This window comes from Nuphar pumila, chromosome 15, assembly GCF_984573655.1.
Source record: "Nuphar pumila chromosome 15, dmNupPumi1.hap1.1, whole genome shotgun sequence".
Classification (NCBI taxonomy): domain Eukaryota; kingdom Viridiplantae; phylum Streptophyta; class Magnoliopsida; order Nymphaeales; family Nymphaeaceae; genus Nuphar; species Nuphar pumila.
The window spans coordinates 8,443,955-8,469,639 of NC_143263.1; the positions used below are offsets into that span (position 1 = coordinate 8,443,955).

General features: G+C 36.5%; 1 protein-coding gene across 1 annotated transcript in view; it reads right to left on the reverse strand.

Annotated features, from left to right (window-relative positions):
• Nucleotides 1-273: 273 nt before the first annotated feature.
• The window catches only part of LOC149814379 (Early-responsive to dehydration stress protein (ERD4)), a 61,557-nt gene continuing 36,145 nt past the window's right edge, over nucleotides 274-25,685 (reverse strand). Inside the window, exons 6-10 of the mRNA XM_089990351.1 lie at nucleotides 24,938-25,236; nucleotides 17,654-17,933; nucleotides 2,827-3,105; nucleotides 1,085-1,318; nucleotides 274-429 (exon numbers count right to left, since the gene is read on the reverse strand). Coding sequence (XP_089846477.1) covers nucleotides 274-429; nucleotides 1,085-1,318; nucleotides 2,827-3,105; nucleotides 17,654-17,933; nucleotides 24,938-25,236 — 1,248 coding nt within the window. The remainder of the gene's footprint in view (nucleotides 430-1,084; nucleotides 1,319-2,826; nucleotides 3,106-17,653; nucleotides 17,934-24,937; nucleotides 25,237-25,685) is intronic.

The following is a 25,685-nucleotide window of genomic DNA, read 5'->3' on the forward strand; positions in this document are numbered from 1 at the left end:
AAACAGAGGCTCAAAAACAGAACGTTCATGTATTGTTATGTTGCTTCTATATAGTGGTTCAGTATTATTAACCCCACAAAGGTCGCCTAGCTATTACTGAGTGCATGAACGTTCATCTTTCTCAACAGACAAGGAAAAGGTGCATTGCATATTTCGCACGCACATGTGATCTCACCTTTCATGTGAGGTAGATTAATTTACTCAGATAGTAGGTCCCTCGAAAGCCTGGGTGTGGGATTGAGATCATAAAAACTTGCCAGGAAAATGACTGCTTCATGTTGAAGAGACCAATGGCTGCGTAGTGCTTGAATATGTTGATTCCAAGTGTGTTGGTCTCAAACGAGGCTGCCGATACGCATTGATTGCAGCCTCTCTGTTGGCTTCCATTGTCCCCTCCTTTTCGTCAAGTTCATCATTCTCCACAGAATTCTAAACACAAACAAACATCATCAGTGATCACTTATTTTACCACAAAACTTGGCTAACATCAGAATTTGTTCGAAAATTGAATGACATGCATCTATCTATATATCTATATACACACATACAGGGAAGGGGGACCGTCCAACCAAAGGAAGGTCAAAAATTCCTTCTCTCAAGATCGATTTTTTCATCGACCGGACTTTACATATTGGATTTTTATCATTCATTTAGTGAGAGGCATGTTTTGGATTACGAATTTTCGATGTTTAGATGCGTTTTTTGAAAGCGCTAAAAAACAACGGGCCACAATACCTTTTATTGTAAAGTTTTAAATGCATTGTGAGCCGTCGATAATGCATGTTTTGAAAAACATGTCTATATGTCATAAAGTCTTCAAGTAAAGCATAATTTTTACTAAATAAATTATAAAGAACAAATACATGAAGTCCGATCGATGAGATGTTCAAGCATTGGAGAAAGGGAGCTGTCCAATCATCATTGGTTGTAGATTTTGGACCTTCCTTTGGTTGGATGGTCCCCGTTCCCCACATATACATACATAAATATATGTGCACGAGCATGTTGCATATGGGTATTGCACGGTTGGTATTATAGCATATCGGTGCTTAGCACTATCAATGAACAAGTAGAAAATTTCTACCTGAACTGAGTATCCGTAAAACAATGGAAGGAAGCGGATTTTGCAATGCTCGTTGAACAATAAAGTGAGCACTAAAAGAGGTATGGTTAAAACTGTTGCCGCTGGCTTTGACTTCAAACCAAACAGCCCAATCATAGTTACTTGCATAAGAATGATGGCAATTACTATATAGTGATGAATATACGGCCAATGCTGGCCATATGTCTCGTAACAAGTTTCATATACATCTTTAATCTGCAATATAACGATGCACCCATTCAATATATGGACAAGATCAGAAACATGTTTAATAGAATATTGCACCAATCAACAAACAGAAGCAATTAAATAGAATAACAGAATTGTGAACAATTTTTCATGAAAGAACAAGTAGAGTTCACCATTAAAAAGAACATAAAAACACAAAAGATATGCACTCCTCTTAATCCTCATACCAGATATCCCATCTCCCAACTAAAACCACAGATGAAAATATGGTAATCCAAATCAAACGAGCCTGACTTGAAGGCTGCCCTTTTAGCCTACAGCTAGATGGGATCGACGTTACCATAATATAGTCAATTCAATTGCTTTCTTTTAGAAGAGCAAGTAATAAATTCTTCAGAGGTTATTTCTCTAAGCCAAATGGCTTCAAGGTTAGACAAATGCACTAGCAACAGCTGATACAACCAGATGTGAATTTAGGAAGCAGTATAGAAAGCATAATTAGGAATCCAGTTCCTAAAGAAAGATAAAAACTGGAAATTCAGATTTTAAGGGAAGGATACAAGAATAATGTGCAAGCTACCATGCAAGAAAAAAGGAAAGCATCACAGAAAGCATGCAGCAGGTTTGATTGCAGCAAGTTTCTACAGAAGCAAATTTTGCCTGGGATGTAAGCTTCCATGCTGACACTTTGGTGGAGGCTATAAAAAATCCCTGAGGATAAATGCATGGAATCTTCTGATAAATATGGCATTAACTAAAAAATGCAAAAAAGTAAGATGGAAATGAACCTGGAAAGCAAAAAAAGTTCTTTAAAATGTTTGCATATAGTTGCTGAAAAATAAAAAAGCATAGGAGGGCATACGCTTCAGTGACAACAATGGGTAACAGACAAGCAGCTCTTTGTTTCGATATAACCCAGACTGGATAATTAGGATGGTCCAGGACATGAAAACCAATCATATTTATCAAATTGTCCTACTGAAGATGCAGAAGACTTGTATGCATTCATGAGTTGATGCAATCAGCAAGTCACTTGATCAAGGAAAGAAACTGTTAAAACTAGTGTTTTGATTATTGTCCAACTTCACCAAGTAAACATGATAAAGCAAGTTCTCTCATAAGATTGTATGTAGCGAACACACCATCTAAGACATATCACTCATTTCCCCCCTTTGGATAATGGTTGTGTAGAAAGCCTACTTTGTTTCTCCTTATATTTCTTAGTACCAACAATGGCAGATTTTAATATTAGCAGATTTGATCTTTTCCCCCTTCTATTTCTATAGTAGAATAAATGATGTTAAGCAAACTTAGCCTACACAATGCAAGGTATGTTATCAGCATAGCATTGTCAAAAGCTATCAAAAAACAATCTGCATATAAATGCAGGTTATTTGATGCATATTTAAAAAAGATCCAGGACATAAGAATGAAAGAAATCTGCATATTCACACAAAGAAAGTTTGGCAAACAAAATAAAAATAAAAAAACATAAAACCTACAGTTGCCTAAGACAGAAAAATGGAAGAAATAACCTGGTTGATGTACACCACGTAACCGAGGAGCAAGTAGACAACTAGAAATGGAAGTAAAAAAGGAGCCACGACAGCATAGACCATTCCAATTAATATGGAAATACAAACGGATGGAATAACTCGATAGTAAGGCAGTGAATAGAGATAAGGTTCTTTCTCCGCTCCTCGGCAAAAAGAATGGGCTCGAATAAGATGCCATAAAAGTAGACCAGGCTGAAGAATCTCCAGAGAGAAGCCAGAGAGCCCATCAGTGAGAATGTATGTTATAAAGAAGTCTGCCTGAAAAAGTTGAGGAAAAAAAGTAAGAGCGTTAACCATCATTTTACTTGTAGAATGACTTTTAACCATGACATGTTCAATGCAACATCAGCCTCAATCTCATTATATATATATATATATATATATATATATATATATATAGTCACTAGAATATGAGAACTGCAAATATGAGAACTAATGTGTGAACTGCGATTTTCATGGATTTTTGGTTTTTTTCTATCGAATCTAACTGCACGGATGTGATCTACATGCTTGGTTTTATAAGAACCCATTCTTGAATAATCCGATTTTGATGCATAAACGAGATTTTTTAAGGCTTTAAAATCAATTGCTCATAAACTTCATAAATATTCAAGCATTCAAAAATCACAGTTTTTCATTGAAAATACATGATCCAATGATGGATTCCTAGCAAATTCACCATGTCAAACACATCCACATGGTTGGATTTGCAAAAAAAAAAGTGTTGGAAATGCCCATATTTATAGCTCTCTCTCTCTCTCTCTCTCTCTCTCTATATATATATATATATATATATATATATATATATATGTCACAAGGATTCGGCTAGCAGAGTGCCGCACCCGCGTCGACGCGACGCGGGTGCAGCACCGGGTGCGGTCAACCCGAACCTGGGTGTGTTGACCGCACCCAGGGTCATTTTGGTCCAATTTTCAGACTTAAAAAAAATTGCCAAGAAAAATTTTTTTGCCCTATATGTCACAGGGATTCTCCAACTAGGTGCCGCACCTGTGTCGCACCCGCACCCGATGCGGTCAACCTGACCCTGGGTGCAGTCAATGCACCCAGGGTCATTTATGTCCAACTTTTGGACTATATATATATATTTTTTTATATTTATACCGCACCCCCGCACCCGGGTATTTTGGAAGTGCCACATCCCCGCACCCACACCCATGTGACATATATATATACCCTCATGGGTAAGGAACCCCTTAGCAAAAACTGCAATATTTTTAATTTTTTATTGTTTTTTGCACATCTAACCCTCCAGATGTGATCTGCATGTTTGGGTTAGTAGAAATCAGTGTTTAGATCATGTTATTCCAACGTGTATGTAAGATTTTGCAGGGGTTGAAAAATCAACGGCCTACAATGTACCACATTTTCAACCCTATATAAGTTGAGAATTGACATGTAATATAATGTAATAAATGACAAATATAAAAAAAAATGCATGCAAGTAAACAGAAATAATAATCAACATCATAAATGGAAATAGATAAAGACATGGTGTTGACTGCGTCCTGAACATATTCGATGTCCATGAGGTGCCATGATGTGTCTGTAAAAGTATCTTCAACAAGATACTTTAGTCGATAACGCAACAACCTTAAGAATAAATGTGTGAACACACACACCCAAGAACACTTGTGCACAACAAACACAACACACCGAATCACAAATGTGCACTTGCACCCATAAGTTTCATAAACACTAAAAAGGTTGGGCTATAATCCCAAATCCCTTAAAGAAATACAAGAGGAGTTGCCCATATATATAGGGCTTTGGAGGAGGCCTTGGGAGGGGCTCCACATAGTCGTTGGAGCCCCTCCAACGGTCACAAATGTGACCGTTGGAGGGGTCCAACGACTAGTGGGTTGGGCCCCTCCCAATGCATGTACAATGCATTAAATGAAAAGGAAAAAATAAATAAAGAAAAAAGGAAAAAAGAAAATACAAAAAACATATTCTTGAAAAAGAATATGTGTAAAATTCCTAAACTACCCTTACTATGACTATATATATTTTATATATATAATTGGTAAATACATATACATATATTATATATATGTATATGTATTACCTTATATATATAAAATATATATACGAAATTACAAGTTTGATTACATAATTTAACACCCCCCCTCAAACTTAGGGCAAGATGACCGATAGTTTGCCAAGAAGGAAGTTGAACCGCGGAGCGCACAAGGCTTTAGTGAAGAAATCTGCCAACTGATATTCGGACGTGACATAAGGGAGATCGATAACTCCTCGGAGATATGCTTCACGAACATAGTGACAGTCCATTTCGATGTGTTTTGTCCGTTCATGAAAGGTGTGGTTCTTTGCAATGTAGATTGCACTTTTGTTGTCGCAGCATAGCTTGGTGGGTCCTTCAATTTTGATCCCCATGTCTTCTAGCAGTTGGTGAATCCAAACAATCTCCATGGTAGTAGTGGCCATGGCACGATATTCAGCTTCAGTTGAGGAGAGCGACACCTTTTGTTGCTTCTTGCATCTCCACGAAATTAGTGAGTCTCCTAAGAACACACAAAAACCAGTGGTGGAGTGACGGTTATTTGGGTCACCTCCCCAATCAGAGTCAGTATAAGCAATCAATTTTAAGTCAGAGGAAGAGGACAGAAAAACTCCCTTATTTAGAGTACCCTTTATGTATCTTACGACCCGTAAGATGGCACTCATGTGAACGGATGTAGGCGCATGCTGAAACTGACTTGCAGTATGGACTGCATGGGATATATCTGGTCTGGTAATACTCAGATACATCAGAGATCCTACAAGCTGTCTGTAGGGTGTAGGATCCAACAGGGGAACTCCATCATCAATTTTCATCTTTGCTCCTACAACCGCAGGAGTTTCACACAGCTTCTCATCTGTAATACCTGACCTGTCAATGATCTCAGAAGCAAGCTTAGTTTGAGATAAGAAATATCCTCTAAGAGAGTATGCTACTTCAATTCCCAAAAAATAAGTTAAAAAACCCAAGTCAGACATTTCAAATTTATCTTTTAAGATAGATTTTATACTTTTAACCCCGTTAGAATCACTCCCAGTGATGAGCATGTCATCAACATACAGAAGTAAAATTACAATCCCTGCATTGGATTTTCTAACAAATAGAGCAGTGTCAGTAAAACAAGAGGAAAAACCATTCTCAATCATAACAGAGTTAAATCTATCATACCAAGCTTTGGGAGCTTGTTTTAGGCCATAGAGTGCTTTCTGAAGACGAAGCACCTTTCCCTTAGGAGTCTCCATTCCAGGAGGAGCATCCATGTAGACTTCTTCACTTAAATCGCCATTTAAAAAGGCATTTTTCACATCCATTTGATAGATGTTCCATTTGTTGATAGAGGCAACGGTTATAAGACATCGAACAGTGACCATACGAGCTACAGGAGCAAAAGTTTCTTCATAGTCAATACCATATTCTTGACTATATCCTTTTGCAACCAAGCGAGCTTTATACCTTTCAAGGGATCCATCACTTTTAGTTTTTACTTTGAAAACCCATCTGCACCCTATTGTTTTCTTGCCTTTAGGAAGATTTTGGAATTCCCAGGTTTTGGCTCTTCTCAGAGCCTCAAGTTCATTGTCCATGGAATTAATCCATTCAGGGCATTTACGTGCTTCTTCAAAATTTCTAGGTTCTATATAAGAGTGGATGGCACTAAGGCAGGCTCTATATCTTGGGGAGAAGGAGTCATAGAAAATGAACCTAGAAGGAGGCCTTCTACTTCTCTCAGTTCTACGAGGGATCACTTCATTCTGAGAGGCACTGGGACTGGCATCACTATATCTGTCAAGAGCACTCCTAAAGTTGTTTTGATCTCTATGAGAGTAGGTGATAGGGTCTCTAGGTAATTCAATAGGTTGATGTGACGAAGGAGACAAGGAGATGTTTTCCTCGGTTTCAAGTTCATTTGGGTTACTTTGATCTGACTCATTATCACTAGTATCATCGTCCTTATTCAATAAATCAAATAAAAAAGAATAATCCATATTTTCATTATGGGGGTCACAACGTTCAAATCCACTAACATTTTCCAAAAAACTCACGTTCCTGGAAACATACAATTTATCACTTTTGATATCATAACAACGAAACCCCTTTTGGGTTTCAGAATAGCCAAGAAAGGCACAAGGAATGACTTTTGGAGAAAGTTTGTCATTCTTATCAGTAAGAACAAAACACTTACACCCAAAAACCCTTAACCTGCTATAATCAGGTTTCTTATCATACAATTTTTCAAAGGGAGAAATTTTGTTTAAATTTTTCGATGGAAGTCGGTTTATGAGATAGACAGAGGTAAGGGCTGCCTCAGCCCAAAGATTTTTTGGAATGCTTTGAGAAATGAGCAAAGTCCTAGTTGTTTCAATGATGTGTCTGTGTTTTCGTTCGGCTAACCCATTTTGTTGAGGGGTTTTCGGACATGATTTTTGGTGAAGAATTCCAAAATTTTCAAGATAACTCTTAAATTCATTTGAGAGGTATTCTCCTCCAGAGTCAGACCTAAAGATTTTTAAACATCCATTGAATTGATTTGAAATCATCATGTGAAAACTTTTAAAGGTTGAAAAGACTTCATGTTTATGTTTAAGGAAATAGATCCAACAAAACCTAGTATAATCATCCACAAAGATCACATAATATGAAAAACCTCCTTTTGACATTACCGGAGCCGGTCCCCATACATCGGAATGGACAATTTCAAATGGTTTTGTCGTAAACATGGATCTTTGAGGAAAAGGCAAACATTTCATTTTCCCAAGAATGCATTCATTATACAAAAGTCACTTTTACAAAGATGTTTAACAAAAGGCAAATACGAGATTTTAACAATATTGGGATGACCCAATCTCTTATGCCATACATGAATGTCTTTGTTTTGGACGACGTTGCAAAATTGACTCTTGGGAACTTGAAGAAAATCTACGTAGTAGAGGTCTCCTCTTCTAGAGCCTTCCCCAATCAATCTCCCGGACTGGCGATCCTGTATCCAACATTTATTAGAAGAAAATTTTATATCGCAACCATGGTCCGAGAGTTGGGAAACGGAAAGAAGATTTAGGTTAAGGTTTGGGATAAAACGAATTTTTGGAACAAAGAAGTCTTGTTTTTCAAAATTACCTATTCCTTTAATCTCAAGAGATGTACCGTCCGCGGTTGATACAAAGGATGGAAAAGCATTTTTAGAAAAATTTGAAAGAGTGCAATAACTAGGGGTCATGTGAAAGGATGCCCCGGAATCTAAAAGCCAAGATGTCTTACCGGGGGAAGAGGATGACATAGCGGCTCCGGAAGTACCTCCCTTGAGAAGAGGTTGTAGGGCTTCCACGATTTGTTGAAGAGAAAGAGACTCACTTGATAAAGAGGGTCGTTCTTCAACTTGAGATGCCATAGCCGTTGCAATCAATTTCTTCCATTTAGGACACAAGGGTTTGATATGTCCGGGTTCTTTACAATGATAGCAAGTTACTTTGCTATAGTCTCTTTTGTCATACCGATCATTTCCTCCTTGACCTTGATTCTTGAAATGAGGAGGTCTATAGGTCCTCATGTTATTTCCCGGTCTTGACACGGCATTAGCCATTTCACCATCTTCTTGAGTAGAGGAAGTAACAAGAATGCTAGGATTATTTTTGCTAATCCCCATACGGGTTTCTTCACCACTTAGCTTGGTGATAACATCTTCGAGTGAGGGGGATGTGAAGGCGGAGAGAAGAGAGGACCGAACTTGTTCAAATTCGGGTCTAAGGCCATTTAAAAAATTGAAGAACCGGTCTTCTTCAAGTTGTTTGTGCCTTAATTCGATTGCCTCACCACTCCATTTAGGTTCAAGGATAGCGAGCTCGTCCCAAATAGAGGATAATTCGGCAAAGTACTCCCGAATGGTCATGTCATTTTGTTGGAGAGTCAAAGCCCTCTTTTGGAGAAAGTACTTGTGGGATAGATCTCTTGAGGTGTACATTTTCTCAAGATACACCCAAGCTTCGGAAGCCCTTTTAAATTTGATGATGTTGGCATTTATCTTGGTCTCAACGGATGAGAAAATCCAAGATAAGATCTTGAAGTTCTTCATTTCCCAATCATCATGTTTTTTAGAATACTCTTCAAGGGCCTTTTGTCTTTCATCCCCTTCAAGGATCTTAATATCCCCTCCTTCAACAATGGTAATTTTGGGTTCCAGTTCCGGTATGGATCCATAAACGTAACCCCAAAGCCCCTTTCCTTTAATATGGGCTTCCATATTACCGGCCCAAACATGATAGTTTGAGCCATTAAGCTTAAACCCAAGAGAGAAATGGGAGTCTTTTTTGCCCATTAGAGAAGAAAGAATGCAAGAGATAGTAAGTACCTTAATTACTTTTTGCGTCTTTCTTGACAAAAGAAGCTCCTAAAACATTGCCCGAAGAAGATGATCCTCTTTGATTTCAAAAAACTTGAAGGCATGCTTCCCGAGGAATGCAAAAGAAGGTGAGTCGCAATTCTTCTTCTTCAACGAGGCTTTGATACCATGTAAAAGTATCTTCAACAAGATACTTTAGTCGATAACGCAACAACCTTAAGAATAAATGTGTGAACACACACACCCAAGAACACTTGTGCACAACAAACACAACACACCGAATCACAAATGTGCACTTGCACCCATAAGTTTCATAAACACTAAAAAGGTTGGGCTATAATCCCAAATCCCTTAAAGAAATACAAGAGGAGCTGCCCATATATATAGGGCTTTGGAGGAGGCCTTGGGAGGGGCTCCACATAGTCGTTGGAGCCCCTCCAACGGTCACAAATGTGACCGTTGGAGGGGTCCAACGACTAGTGGGTTGGGCCCCTCCCAATGCATGTACAATGCATTAAATGAAAAGGAAAAAATAAATAAAGAAAAAAGGAAAAAAGAAAATACAAAAAACATATTCTTGAAAAAGAATATGTGTAAAATTCCTAAACTACCCTTACTATGACTATATATATTTTATATATATAATTGGTAAATACATATACATATATTATATATATGTATATGTATTACCTTATATATATAAAATATATATACGAAATTACAAGTTTGATTACATAATTTAACAGTGTCCTACATCTTGTCCGGTGTTGTGTCATGTGGACACCGCACACACATGCAAAGTGAAGTGCCCATATGTCATAGCCCAATAAGACCATGTAGTCGAGAAACTCCATAATTTTTACATGTCAAAAAATTAATAGTCAATAAAGGAAAAGATTTTCAGAACATAAATTAACGACATGAGTACCATACAGGTGAATAGAATAAATACAAGTAACATCGACTTAGGAATGGAATGTTTTGATGCACAAAAAACTTATAACTGAAAAAAAAACATGTTCGTTTCCAAGAGTATTCACAAAGAACCAAAGAAGCAAATTTGTTTCCTCCTCCAGTGATAAATACATCAATGAACCAAGAACCAGTTTAATTTTTGTGGACAGTTTTGCTGCCACTGACAAGATTGTTTCCAACTCTCAATCCTGCCCTTTCAGGCATCCAGAGTTTGAGGAGTATGTTTTTGAATATTTACTCTACATATACTGTATGCCCATCAAAAGATATTTGTGTCTGATGTACAGTTATTTTGGTATAGTGGCAGTTTTTAACTTTTTATTATAAGTTACTGTAATTTTACAGAGGTGATTAGACATTTTTTTATGGTTCACCCTCTGTCCTCTCCCAAACTCCCAAATCTTCAATGAAACTCAATAAGCATCAAAAGGTATGGAGAGTTCTCTTTTTTCGGTTACTTGTATATCATAAAACTTGTCAAAAGCATCTTACTATAATGTTCTTCCATTAGGGTGTTATTGGGGCCTCTTTGGACGAAGGGATTAACCAGGTAAAAAGCTAGTCTCCTTTTTAACCAAAACTGGGTTAACACCTTGTTTTTTTATGGTGCAACCTGGTTTCTTAAAAATCCACCCACCCAACGCAACCCTCCGTACTGGCCACCATTTGCTGATTCCAGCCACTATTGCAGTCAGCCATAGTCCCAAAAGGAAAAAAGGAAAAGAGCAGCATGACAGTGTGTGTGTGTGTGTAGAGAGACAGAGAGAGAGAGAGAGAGAGTGAATATAGTGAAGAAAAAGAAGTATATAGTGGTTGTGTGGGAAAGGTGGAGGTGAGAGAGATGGTGGTGGTGGTGAAGAAAAAGAAATTGTGGGAAAGAAGGTGGTGGTGATAGTGATGGTAAGAGAGAGAATAAAAAGAAAAGAAAAGAACAAGAAAAGGATAATGGTTAACCTAATGATTGTGATAATGATAATAAAGTTACTAAAGAAGAAGATTTGGAGGGTATGATGCTGATCATAAAGTGAGAGATTAGATACAGTGATGATAGTAAGAGAATGATGGGTTAAAAACTCATTTAAAGATGAAACAATCTATTGATGCTGGTTTCCTTTCAAATTGCTATGAAAACCATATGGGACACTAGGAATGAGATGATTCCCAATGACAGGATTATGTCCACCAATCAGACAGCAATAACCTGCCTAAATACACTCTGTGAATGTATTATGTATGTCGGACATAATTACTCCCAGGTTATTCTTGCTCGTTGGATGTTATACTGGTTATTGCTCCTCATGTAGATTAGATCAAGGTGAATGTTCACAGCATCTTCACTTCCCAGTGACAGGTTGGTTTCACAATTCAGAATCATGCAAGCGAATACGTTCACATTGGATGGCTGGTGGGTGGCAAGAAGTGGGCTAAAAGAGAAAGGGGATTGATGGTCACACATTCTGCAAGTTTTAACCAGCCTTCATAATATTATCATTAAGTCTTCTAGGAGAAATCTGGTCCAAGTAATAAATAATAATCAAGGGTCATGGCTCCCCAAGGCTGGTTATTGGTTAACCAAAATATTCTGGACCTTCTATATTAGTTCCAGAGTCTTTGAGTCTGCCTTGTTGATGCATAGCTAATGATTTGTATGCTGCACACACAGTTCTTTGCACAGTTTGTTTCATGCCTTCTTGAAACCAAGACTTTCTTGTGCTACATTATGTCTATCAAGATAGTCATTAACATCCTGCCCTCTTAAGTTAAAATGTTTTTTGCTTCATGCCCGGACATTAGAGGCATCCAAAATTATTGAACAAGAGATGGAAGGTTATGATCAAATGATGGAAAGCAAAGGCATAGCTGAAACCTAAGGGGACATTTGATTCTGAGGGGCGTGGTGTCCATGGGATGACCGCCGCATGGGGCCCACACACTCCCATGCAAACGCGGGATGCATGGATGGGCAAGACACTGCATTAAGCATGGATGCATTTTGCTCTCACTCTGATGCGCCCTCCCCGTGGAACAGGGGAGGACAGGACAGTGTGGACACCTTTGAAAAAGAAAAAACAAAACAAAAAGCATCCTTGTCCAGGGCCGTCCATGGACAGGACACTGTCCTTGTCCTCCCCTGTCCGTGAATCATATGCCCCCTAAGAAATTAATAAGATCAGAGCAACCTTCCACCAATTCATTTTCTAAATGGAAATTGTCAGGTTAGTAGTATAATTAATCTTGAATGACTGAATTGATATATATACACATATATGAAAGAATCTAGGATATATACTGCTCTTTATTTCTGAGCTGAATAAATAACCATCCGATTGAACAGAAAGAACATAAGTCAAATAATGACCTTGGGTTCCTTTTCCTTTTCTCATTGCTGTAAGAAAAAATGCCATATCAACACAATTGGAGGGTCACTAAGATAAAAAGTAGATAGAAGACAACAATAGAAAAAGAAAGAATATATAAAAAGAAGTAACATTGATAGATTAGAAGACAATAACAGAAGAATGTAGCAATTTAGGGATCGTTCAGAAATGACTTACTGATCCATCAAAAATTCACATTGTAAGCTTAGGAGAGAAAATGGTCTACCACCCTTAAACTACAAGAGAATGACAGCATGCACATGCACATAATCATTGACAACTATAACCATGGTAGTGATATCTTCCATCTGTAACCCCAATAATGTTATTATCAACTTCTAAGGCATGGGTTTCCATAAATCCTGGTTGGCAGCAGCATGGATTACCAATTCCTCTATGTTGTAATTCCATATGGGCTTTGCACTTGAGTATGAACGAACATTTTATTTTTACTGAATCTGCTCCTAGAAGGATGCAATAACTGGATGTATCCAGTATCTGCTCATTTGCAAAAAAAATCAAGTTCTACCCACAAGTGCTTTGGACACATTATGCTGTGATGTTCTTTATGTCCATGAACTAACTAGTCAACCAGTGTCACAGAAATGATTGGTTGAGTGATAGTAAAGATTACGCTTACCACAAGTCAAACTGTTTTATGCTACTCTCATCTCAAAAACCAAGATACAATTTTGTTCAATGGGAGCCAAACATGTATAAATGCATCAACTAATGTTGAACAGTAAATATGCATGATTCAATGCACATGCATTAATAACTTATTAAATTATTTATCAAAATTGTTTTTGTGCATGCATGTTCCTATTAAATGCACACAAGTTTAATTTTCACTTTTCTTTAAATCCGTGGATACTTAAAATGGGTACAAATTCCTGAAGTTCAAGATTGATTCTCATTTGTAGATTAATACACAATTCGTATTTTATTACTGGGATTTACACTTATTCTTCAACCGATATCAGGAATCAATATCATCCATCAGAACATTAAAAATCATCTAATGTCAAGACATCGGAGAAATCAACATCACTGACGCCACTTTCTTGGTATACCAATAACTATAGTTGAGTCAACAACACCCCCCCCCCAAGCAAAGTAGTTTAATCTCTTTAAAACCATGTCCGAGAAGTGAACCACCATATCGAGTTCAGGAGTACAATCACAAACGAAGTTTTAGTATCCTCACGGCCCCTCAAGACCGTCATCCAAAATTCTCACATTGTAGAAGGGACATCAAAGAAGAGATTAATTACATTGTTTGATGATTTGATCTCTTTTACTCTTTTCAAATAAATTTCAAGTTCTTTGCACAATAACCGTTTTGCAAATCAACGTGTAAAAACCAAATTCGGGCATTGACCCGCATAATATTAACAGTGCAATTAACTTTTGGAAAAACCAATAAATTTTCAGAAATAAATTTTGCAATGCATAAATGAAATCAACAATAAGTAGAGCAACATACGCTCATAGCCTACACGGCTCGCAGTGACCACCAACACATCATAAAAGTAATTTATGCATCTTTGTAAAATTTCAGTGAACATATGCAACACACTTAATGTTTCAAAACATGTTCACAATGCACATTCAAATACACAAAATGAATGCACATGAGGCCAAATGCATACGCATGCCAATCGATGATCGCAGAACACATTAACATGAACAATTTAATGCATAAATAATCAAACGTGCATATGATCATGTTTATGCAAACATCAAATAAATTTCAGATTCATGAGTATGATACGCACAAGTACAAGCCAATTAAATCAAAATCATGTTTATGTATCATTTCAGAAAAATGCATACATTAATCTTAAACGTGTACATGACCGAACCCATATACTCAAATGACTATGCAGAAATTTCTGTGATTCCAATCAACTGGTCTAATCCATGTGCATGATCACATTCATGTACATAGGTCAACCATAATAAAAAACACGCATTTTCAGCATCTTGGTTGATCCATGTACATGGATCACCGAGACCATAAAGAACCATATGTACCGCATATACAATATGTTGGCTACATTCGTACATGAGTACAAAAACAATATAATTGCAATATATAATTCTATGAACATGGTTCGACTAACATGAATTGCAATATCACATTTGAATGCATGAGCATGCATAAACAATCAAACATGTAATCAAATACATAAGCCTGCATCCAAAATGAATATAAACATGTACTCAACAAATCTGTTCAGATTTACATACTTACGAATCTCGACAATTTTGATCAGATTTACATACTCACTAAACTTAGCAATTCTGATCAGATTCGCATACTATGAAACTCAGCAAAACCTGATCATATTGGCCTACTGTGAAACTTGGCAGAACTTGATCAAATTGGCATACTATGAAAGTCGGTAAGTCTGATCAGATTTGCATACAAGTGAAACTTTGCAAGTCTGATCAGATTTGCACACAAATAAAATTTGGCAAACCAAATCAGATTTGCATCTCATAACACTGAGCAGATCTAATCAAATTTACATATCAAAACACTTGGCAAATCTGATCAGATTTTCATAAAAATTGGCAAGTTTGATCAGATTTGCTCATAAGTAGGAATCGGCAAGTCTGATTAGATTTGTAGACACATAGAAATTGGCAAGTCTGATCAGATTGCACATACACACAGAAATCAGTAAGTCTGATCAGATTGCATACACGCAAAAATCGACAAGTCTGGTCAGATTGTACATATACAAAAATCGGCAAGTCTAATCAGATTTGCTTGCATGTAGAAATTCGCAAGTCTGATCAGATTGCACACAAAAGAAAAATTGGCAAGTCTAATCAAATTTGCTTACATGTAGAAATCAGCAAGTCTAATCAGATTGCACACAAATTAAATTCAGCAGATTCTGAAATAAGAAAATATTGTCAGTAGCATGAATAAAACAAACAAATTTAACACAGCAAAACATGATCAGTTGTATGCATATGAGCTCGATCAACTGAATGCCATCAGAAGTTATATATATATATATATATATATATATATATATATATATATATATATATATATATATAAATATTGGGATTGCATGAGCATGGAAACTCACAAAAGATTAAACTACATATATAAATATTCAGATGCACAACAAGGAAAAATCGCTAACTCATATAGCATGCTCACATTCAATCAAAAAAATAGACATCTATAGAAATCAAAAACAGATATTTTTAGGATTTGATATTCTAGGGAAATCGACAATCTTAAGAAATAAACATAAATATGTATATATATATATAATCATCACTTTATATATGTATATATATTCTTTTGAATCAGATTTCTCTTTTTCATCTAAAACTTATACATAAAATCAGATTTATACCTATTTCTTCTCGTAAGAACTTAGAGAGAAACTCGTACTTTGATCGCAGCGTGGAAAAGGACTAGAAAAGAATCGATGGATATATGAAAAACCAAATTTTTCTTCTTCTCTTTCTTCTTCCTTTTTCTTCCTTTTCTTTTTCTATCTCACTCTCTCTAACTGTCTCTCTAGAACACGAGTTCTAGAGAGAGGGAGAGATCCACCCTTTTTATAATATTTTAATATATTATTTTATCTTTTATTTTTTCTAACTTGAATTAATCTAGAAGGGGGTGACGTACCCTCTAGAGCCTTAATTAAGTAGAGTTCTACTACTTGTAAAACTCTATATTATCTCCTAGATTCTTCTTTTTATTAATTAATTGATTTAAGTATTTATTTATTATTTTATTTAATATAATATCTAAATAATATTCCAAAGGGTGTCGCCCCCTCTGGAAGTCTCTATGGGGTAGAACTCTACCTCATCCAATTTAAATTTTAAATTTATTTTAAAGATTTAAATTGGCCATGTATGGATTTTGAATCTAGATCTGGATCCAATATCTAAATCCATATAGATCCTACTTGGACCAGATCCTAATCAATATGGATCCTGGAATGGGTCTAGATCCATATTAACTTGAATCAAATGGAGCGGATCCAGTCCTATCCAATCCAAAAAAAGACAAAAATAGAGGTGGGTCATTTTTTAAAAATGTGATTTTCGAGCCAACCATAATCCAAATTTGGAAAAATAGGCCATCAACGCGATCAGTATTCCGAGGTAGATCTAATGGTGTATATACCTGATTTTTGCCTTCAAATTTTGCTTGAATTTTACTCGATTTTTGCTCGAATTTAAAGGTTAAAAACGAAAAAAAACTCAAATTATAGTGGGCTCAACTAGGTCTTGTCAGTGGGCTATGGGCCACGTCCAGACCCAGCTGGCGTCACCTATAAAATACTATATTTTCTCATGATTTTTATCACTTTAATTAAATATATAATATAAAATTTATATTTTTCAAATTTAAAAAACATGGAAAAATTACGCGATATTACACTTTTGCTCGCCAAATGCAACCAATATAGGAGGATAGCATGAAAATCATTCTCATGCTGAGGTTCCATATATAACCAATAATCACTGCATGGAGTTTCCCTCATCATACTGGTCCACATATACATAAGAAGGTGAAAAGGCAAAAGAAATATGTCACATACATTGACAAGCCAATTTTTTTTTCAAGAACAAATCATTCTTGAATATAGGAGCAATAGGTATATAACTTTGAGACAAAAGATCAGCCACCTAATCGTGTCACTCATGTTGTATCGCACTCACCTGGTCATGCCACTCATGTTTTTAAATAAGATATAACACTTGTTTAAAGATTCAAGCATAGCAGGTCACTTTTTGCACAAGTATTAGTTAATATCAATGGAAGAGAAAATTGTTACTTGAACAAATAAAAATGGAAAAACTATTAAACCTTATGATTAAACTAAAATGGAACATCACAAAAATTACAGATCACAGAAGTTGCAGACACAAAATCTCATGTTGAGAAAATCTTATGCTGTCAACAATGCTAAATTTATTTGTAACAATATTGTTCTTTAACCATAGGACATGAGCATACCTGAAAAAATAATCTTTTGCATGTGAATATGTATATTATCAATATCATACAATGTTGATGCAGCTCACCTGAGCAGAAACAGCAGTAGCCAGATGGTTTGGGAAACTCTTAGGGTGGGTAAATGACTCTCCAATTTGTTCTAGCAAGGATCCTGATAATAAACTCAAGAAGAACACATTTCCCACTAAGAAATAGAAAACCATACTGCAGGTTTTCATCTCCTTCTTGCTTCTCGAGACACAGCATTCCAGGCTACATATTCCGAGCATAGCATAAGGAATAGCATATATGAAACTGTTTAGGATAACACTTGGAAGGTATCCAGTCACAATCGAGCTTAAGCCAGGTCTGCAAGAAATGAAAATGAAGGTTAAGAAGCATCTCTTCTGAGGAAATCATAGACAGAACAAGAAGATTCCATTACATGATATCAGATCTACACTTTTATTGACAATAAACAACTGTTCCACACTGCACTAGAACACAAGATAAATCACTAGAAGACATACTTAAGCACTGACTAAGAGTCAATAAGACAAGAAAATTCAAAAACACAAAGATAGTGAACACATCGGAAAAAAATATTAATGCTACTTGTGAAATAGAAAATGTATGGTAGTCTCCAGTATTTGCACTAAATTGAAAAGCATTTAATGTGTATGATGAGCAATAGATGAGAAATATTTAGAATTGAATACTTTCCAGAAAGTTGTTAAAATATGACTATATGTATATATAAGGGTATTTTGGTCATTCCCCTGTTGTAATAGGGACAGTCTAGTAGAGACTGTTTTGTAATTTTGTTTAATTCTGTTTGTTTTTTTAACTGTTATAGTCAATATGACTGTTGAGGCAGACTGCTCTCAACGGTCATATTTTTTAGTGTTGGAGGCGGTCCAACTACTGCCGCCCTTTGGCCTCTCTTGGATCTATAAATAGAGCTATTTTTCTTGGTGTAATGTTATGATTTTTACAAGCATATTTCAGGTTATATAAATTTATATTTTTTACATTGTGATTGTCTTCTTAGTGAGATTGTATGTGACCCAATAGTGGTCTTTGGGTGTTTGTGATCTCTTGTATCACTTGGTGGCATTCTATTGTGATTATTATTCATCTTATTTCATGGTATTAGAGCCTAGAACTCTTGTTATTTGAAAGTCATTTTGATCGTGTTTTCCTAGCGGTGGTCATCTTCAAGTCATCTTCTTCATAGTGACCGAAAGAGAATCTCCCGGCATCTCCTACAAGCTCAATGAAAGCAACTATTTGATGTGGGCTGCCACTATGAAAAACCACATCAAAGGGAAAAAGTTATGGGTTTTGTTAGTGAAACTACTACTGAACCTCAATTAAAGCTAACAAGGAAAGAGAAGATCAAGTCAAAACTCTTTAGGAATATGCTACAAGAATATCAAAAAAAAAGATAGAGGATTGGGAGGCCACAATGTCCAAATACTCTCATGGTTCATGAATACAATGAAGTAATATTATCAAATTCAAGAAAGCATGTGATGCATGGGTGTTTCTAAAGAGCATGTTTATTCAAAAGGACATGACTCATTTATACCGATAATTTTGAAATGATACAAAATCATTAATGACACATAAAAACATACATAGACATATGTGTATAACACATGAATATGTAGATGATATACCGATAGAGCAAACTCATGAGAGCATACAAACCATCCATGGCATGACTAATGAGAGCATACATACAAGAATTTAAAATTTCTCAAGTAGCATATCTCAGTAAAAGCACCCCATAATCTTGCAAAATATAATTTTCATTACGATATTTTTCAAAAAATATATATTCATAATTGAAATATATACTTCAAGTAAACATGTTTATGCAAAAACATGTCAAAAGACAATAATTTTCACAAATTTTAATTTTAATTAATTTGAAAACATATTCATTTTTAATAAATAGCCACAATATTTCAAATACATTTTTAAATATATGCTATAAAATTTTAAAATAGAGAATCCAAAGAAAAATACATACCAAAATACGAGAGTCTTGAGGCCAAGCTGTACATCAATTCAAATCTTTCTTTTGAAGTAGAAAGACAAACAAGATGCCAAGACCAAGATGCCTTGCTTTGATACCATGTCACGAAATAGCACGAAACCCAAGACATTCCAAATCGTAGTCCAAATGTCAATCATAACGTATTTGAATACTAACAATACGCAAAACTTGATACAAGTTGGATGAATAAATGATTTCATTCATACAACAACAACAACAACTACGCCTTCATCCCAAAACAATTGGGGTCGGCGATATGAACCAACAAAGAAAATCATTCTGGGTCTTCCACATGAATCCTTCTCCTCCAATCATTTTTATCCAATGCCATGTCCTCGGTGAGGTTCAAAGCATTCATATCCTTTCCTATCATCTCCATCCAAGTCTTCCTAGGCCTACCCCGACCTCTTTTAACTAATATATTCTCTCATTTCTCCATCCTTCTAACTGGAGCATCATTTGGCCTTCGCCGAATATGTTCAAACCACCGTAAATGATTCTCTCGCATCTTATTTTCAATGGGTGCAACGCCTACCTTCTTACGTATCTCCTCGTTCCGAATCTTATCTTTTATTGTATTTTCCACACATCCATCTAAGCATACGCATCTCAGCTACACTCATTTTTTGAATATGATGTCTCTTGGCAGCCCAACATTTTGTACCATATAGTAAAGTGGGCCTAATAGTCGTCCTATAAAACTTTCCCTTCAACCGCAATGGCATTCTACGATCGCACAACACTCCAGTTGCATTTTTCCATTTCATCCACCCAACCTTTATCCTATGATTTACATCTCCATCAATTTCTCCATACTTTTGAATGATAGATCCCAAATATTTGAAACAATTATCCACCGGTATTTCTTGCTCACCAAGCTTCACTACACTCCCATCACTACTTCGTTGCTTACTAAACCGACATTTCATATATTTTGTCTTACTCTTACTCAACTTAAAACCTCTTGCTTCCAATGTCTGTCTCCATAATTCTAACTTAGCATTAACCCCAACTCTAGACTCATCAATCAAGACAATATCATCAGCAAACAACATACACCACGGCATATTTTCTTGAATTGATCTCATAAGCACATCCATCACTATAGCAAATAGGAAAGGGCTTAAAGCAGATCCCTTTCATAAGGGCCTTACTACAATACACTCAAAAACACTCAAAAAAACACAAAAAAATACATAAAAGAAATAAATACATAAGGGCCTTAATACAATACACTCAAAAACACTAAAAAAACACACAAAAAAACCTAAAATTATTCATCACTCTCTCACCCACAATAGGCACACACACCCCATATATAGAGAGAGAAAAGAGAGGAAGAGATAGAGTAAAGAGAGGAGAGAGAAAGTTCTCTCTATCCATTCGACTAGAAATCTAGTTGTTGGGCTTAGTTCTCAATACAAATCTAGTTGTTGGGCTGAGTTCCCAACAACTAGTGTAAAGTCAACTTTAGTTGACTTTATAATATATATATATATACTATGTCACAGGGGTGCGGGTGCGGCACCGGGTGCGGTCAACCCGATCCTGGATGCGTTGACCGCACCCAGGATCATTTCGGTCCATTTTTTTAAAAAAAATTGCCCTATGAAATGGGCTGCGGAATTTAAAAAAAAAAAATTGCTGACAGCTGCTTGCTGCTGCTGCTCTTGTTTTATAAAGGGGCACTTTTAAAACCATCTAAAATTGAAGAGCCTTTTCAATCCAGATCCTTCTTTTTCGTAAAGGATTTTCTCTCTCCATAATAAATGATAATGATGGTGGTAGCCTTGCTGGCTATTAGTATTCATTGTTTTCCTGACGAGATGGGTGCTCTAGCTGTAGCCTTGTGTAGACCTCTCTTTTTCACATGTCCAATCCAATAAATTTCTTTTAGTTGCCGTGCAGCTGTATATAAAATGAAATTTGAAGAATCCTATTGCGTAGCAGTGGAGTCGTAGGCCTCATGAAGACTCTCTCTCCAACAAACTACATCAAACCTTGCGCTTATATTTTTTTTCGTGAAGACCAGGGAGTTTCAGACATGATTGAATCATGACAGTCAGCAGAACGCAGCAGGCTGGGTCGATCAGATTGCCAATCCTTTCGTTTCATCAATTTTGTCCCATTGCCTTAAAGTACACAACAAGCAGAACGTGGTTAACGAGTCTTCAAACAAACACACCAGCAAAAAAAATTGGACCCCCGACCCGCGTCGGGGGAACCCCCGGACCCCCTTTTATATATATATATATATATATTTACATTTTTGCCCCTGTTGCACCCCCACACCCAGGTTTTTTGGAAGTACCGAATCCCCGCACCCGCACCCATGTGACATAGTATATATATATATATATATATATATATATATATATATATATATATATATATATATACACACACACACAAAAATGATAGAGTAATCTTAACACTTACGTGTTCAAACTCTAGATGTAATCCATACAAAAATTAGAAAAATTGCTCTCTTTTCATTTGTTCCCGCCCAAGTTCCATATCTTCGGTGGCCACCCACTTAGGCTACAAAAGTGCCAATTCAACCCATAGAGTGGATACAACATTAAAAAGTCACAGACATTCATGTCTTCTTTCTTGGTTGTTCTAATTTTTTCTTGCAAGTAATATTGTCTTGCAAGATCGTTTTGAGTGTATATGCCTTTCATGAACAACCAAACTTCATTTGTCTTTCTAAATTTGAAAATATTAGCACAAATTTTTATTTCAACGATATTCATAAACCATTCAAGAATCTTAGAATGGTTACTCTCTCAATCCTCTACTTTTGATTGATGATCTTCAATAGCCATAAATTGAGCATTTCCTTCTAGAGCCTTTTATTGATCAACTTCTAGTTTGGTGAGTTTGAGTTGAGGCTTGAGAATAGTGCCCATCGCATATCCCTAAAGCTTTTTTCCTTTGAAGTTGTTCTTCATAGTAGAGGCCCACATCATGTAATTGGTGCAATTGAGTTTAAGGAGAGATCAATTTTATTCTCCATTTTGAATAAAAGAGAGAAGTGTAGAAGAATATGTCCACTTGCAAGCACCACAAACACACAAATACTTTTGGATGCTTTCTCACGAACACCTTATGGTCACTCTCCACAAGACCAAGAGCACTATGGCTTTGATACATGTAATGAAGTATGTGGAAATACAAAAACTAGAGCCTCTAAGAGCTTACAAGGTCATAAACACAATGTGCACATACTCAAGTCCACTATGGGACAATACAAAAGCCAATTGTCACAGGCTTATTTGGAAGCACCGTGCAGCACTTGGTGATCCCAACCAGGTCAGCCTTACGAGTCAAGGAAGCCAACACACAAATACCTCGCATAAGGGTGCACAGTCGCAATAAGAGCACAGGCGTAGCCTCATAAACACGTGTGTGCACAATCAGAGAGAGAGAGAGAGAGAGAGAGCAACAACTTATAACTGCTTGAAGATTTACAAAGCGAGGGGGGGGAGGGACCTGTTACCATTGTAGTATACGAGGGATCTTAGTCCAGAGGCCATTTATAAGCACTACAAAGTGCCAAAGAAGTATTTACATCAAGAGAAAAAGGTGAAAACATGGCGGGCTGGAACACAAACAATGGCTATAACAAAATATAAAAAAATATATCATTATCGATCAAATGCTTAAGCAAAAAGTATTAAGAAATAGGGACAAGAAGTCCCCTTTAAATAGGCTAGAAGAGAGAGAAGGGAGCTCCCAATAGAGCTGTTGGGAGCTCCCAACGGTCATAAATATGAAATATGATTGTTGGGATTCCCAACAGCTTTATGGCCCAAATGACCAAAGAGCCCCTTTATAATATGGAAAAAACAGGACAATAAATACAAATAAAACGTACAAATCTGTCCCTAGTGGATAGCAACTATTACAATAAATGAAAAGGACAAAAATGCCCCTGTAGGCCATTACCTATTATAAAACTGTTTATAACAGTAAATATGTATATATATGAATATATATACAAATATATATTAACATATATCAGGGGTATTTTGGTCATTTCCCTTATTGTAATAGGGACAGTCTAGTAGAGACTGTTTTGTAATTTTGTTTAATTTTATTTCTCTGTTTTTTTTTGTTTTTTACTGTTATGGTCAATATGACTGTTGGGGCAGACTGCTCCCAACTAGGGGTGTCTACAAGTTGTGTTTACCCGGACAAAACCCTATAGGGCCCGCGTATGGTGATAAAAAAGAAGACCTGATTAAGGCCGAGCTACGGACCCGAAGGTCTGATTAATACATGGATCCGGGTCTAGTTTGTGAAATTTTATACCAGACTCGAGCCCGACCTAATTCCAATTAAGACCCGCAATTTTTCAATGTAAAAATGATAAAAATTTATTATTTTACTGGGTCTGGTTTATGTAGTTCTTATAGGGTCTGGGTATGGTTTCTCTTATGGTGGATCCGGGGTCCAGACCCGATACCATACCCGAAATTCGGGTCCAGGTCTGTTCCACCTGGGTCTGAACCAAACCTGACAGTTGACAACCCTACTCCCAACGATCATTTTTCACTGTTGGAGGCAGTTGAGCTATTGGACTGCCTCCCTTTGCCCTCTCTCGGCTCTACAAATAGAGCTACTTTTGGTGTAATGCTATGCTTTTTGAAAGCATATTTGGGGTTATATAAATTTATATTTTATACATTGTGACTTGTGAGATTTGTGCTTTTGTGATTGTCTCCTTAGTGAGAATGTATTTGACCCAATAGTGGTCTTTGTGTGTGTGTGATCTCTTCTAGCCCTTACTAGCATTCTATTGTAATTATTATTCACTTCATTGCAAAAGTATCATGGAAGCTTTCTAGAACAGATGCTATGACCAAAACTCCACTTTGAAATAAGTTTTTAAGTGACAAATCCAACCACGAACACAACCTTAGACATTCTGTGGCTTACCTAAAAAATGTGATCATGGAATTTGGAATTTTAGCACCCAACAGTTACTGTTGGCATAGGTTTTCAACGTTATGCTTCCAGGGTTTACATTTCTCTCATTTTTTCCAAGAACAATCATCATTTAATATCTTACTTGTTCGGTCACAATACCTTTTACAAACATTGAAATTCCATTATGAATAGCAAAAACAACATTCACATCAACTATTTCAGTAATTACAAGGCAAATTGTCAATACAGCCAAAAGCATTACAAAACACACATTCGAAAATACTTCATGCAATGAAAACATATACGATAACCATGAACGAGAACACACTGGATAAGAGAGAGAGGGAGAGAGAGCTAAGTTAGACTTTCTTACATCAACTGTATAGCTCTGGCTGGTGGAAACCAGTTCTTTATGTTCTCCAGTTGTGCAATCCCTTGAACTGCAGTGACTGGGATGGCAAAAAATATTGTAAGAATTGAAGCAACTATGACAACAAGAAGCCTGCAAACTATCAAATAGCTATATGGCACAGCCAAACTATTCCATAGCACATCTCTTGGTTCTGGAGCTGGTTCAGTGATCCATAAAAGTGGATCTTCATGTTGTTGTGTTTGTGAAGCTAATGCTGCACCCCATCGGGATTTGAATGACACAAATGCAGCTGGTAACTCCTAGGAAAGCAAAAGAATAATGAGAAAGATCTTGCAACAAACAGGAGTAGATGATTCCCGCAATTAACATAAGCAATCAACCTTGCACGTGGACCCACAACATACATGACCGACAAAGCAGTTGCTTGGGTGCGGAGACATGAACTAGTAGAAGTTTTATGAGATTGTTTGGTGTTACACAGATGTGTGGCTTTGTAATGAAATAAGAGTGTGCACAAATAGATGCCACTAGGAGCTACACAATTTCAAAAGTGTGCACAAATATAAGAAGCCACTTATGGGCAAAATACAAGATCACCAAAGATTGCACAAGCACAAGCCACTAAAGGCTACAACACAAAATAAATAATTTTATTAAGAGAAGCATATTCAATACAAGGGGGTTTTACCCCTGTAATGAAGTGGATTGAATCCGATACACATGCAAGAACTCACTTTCAATCAAGTAG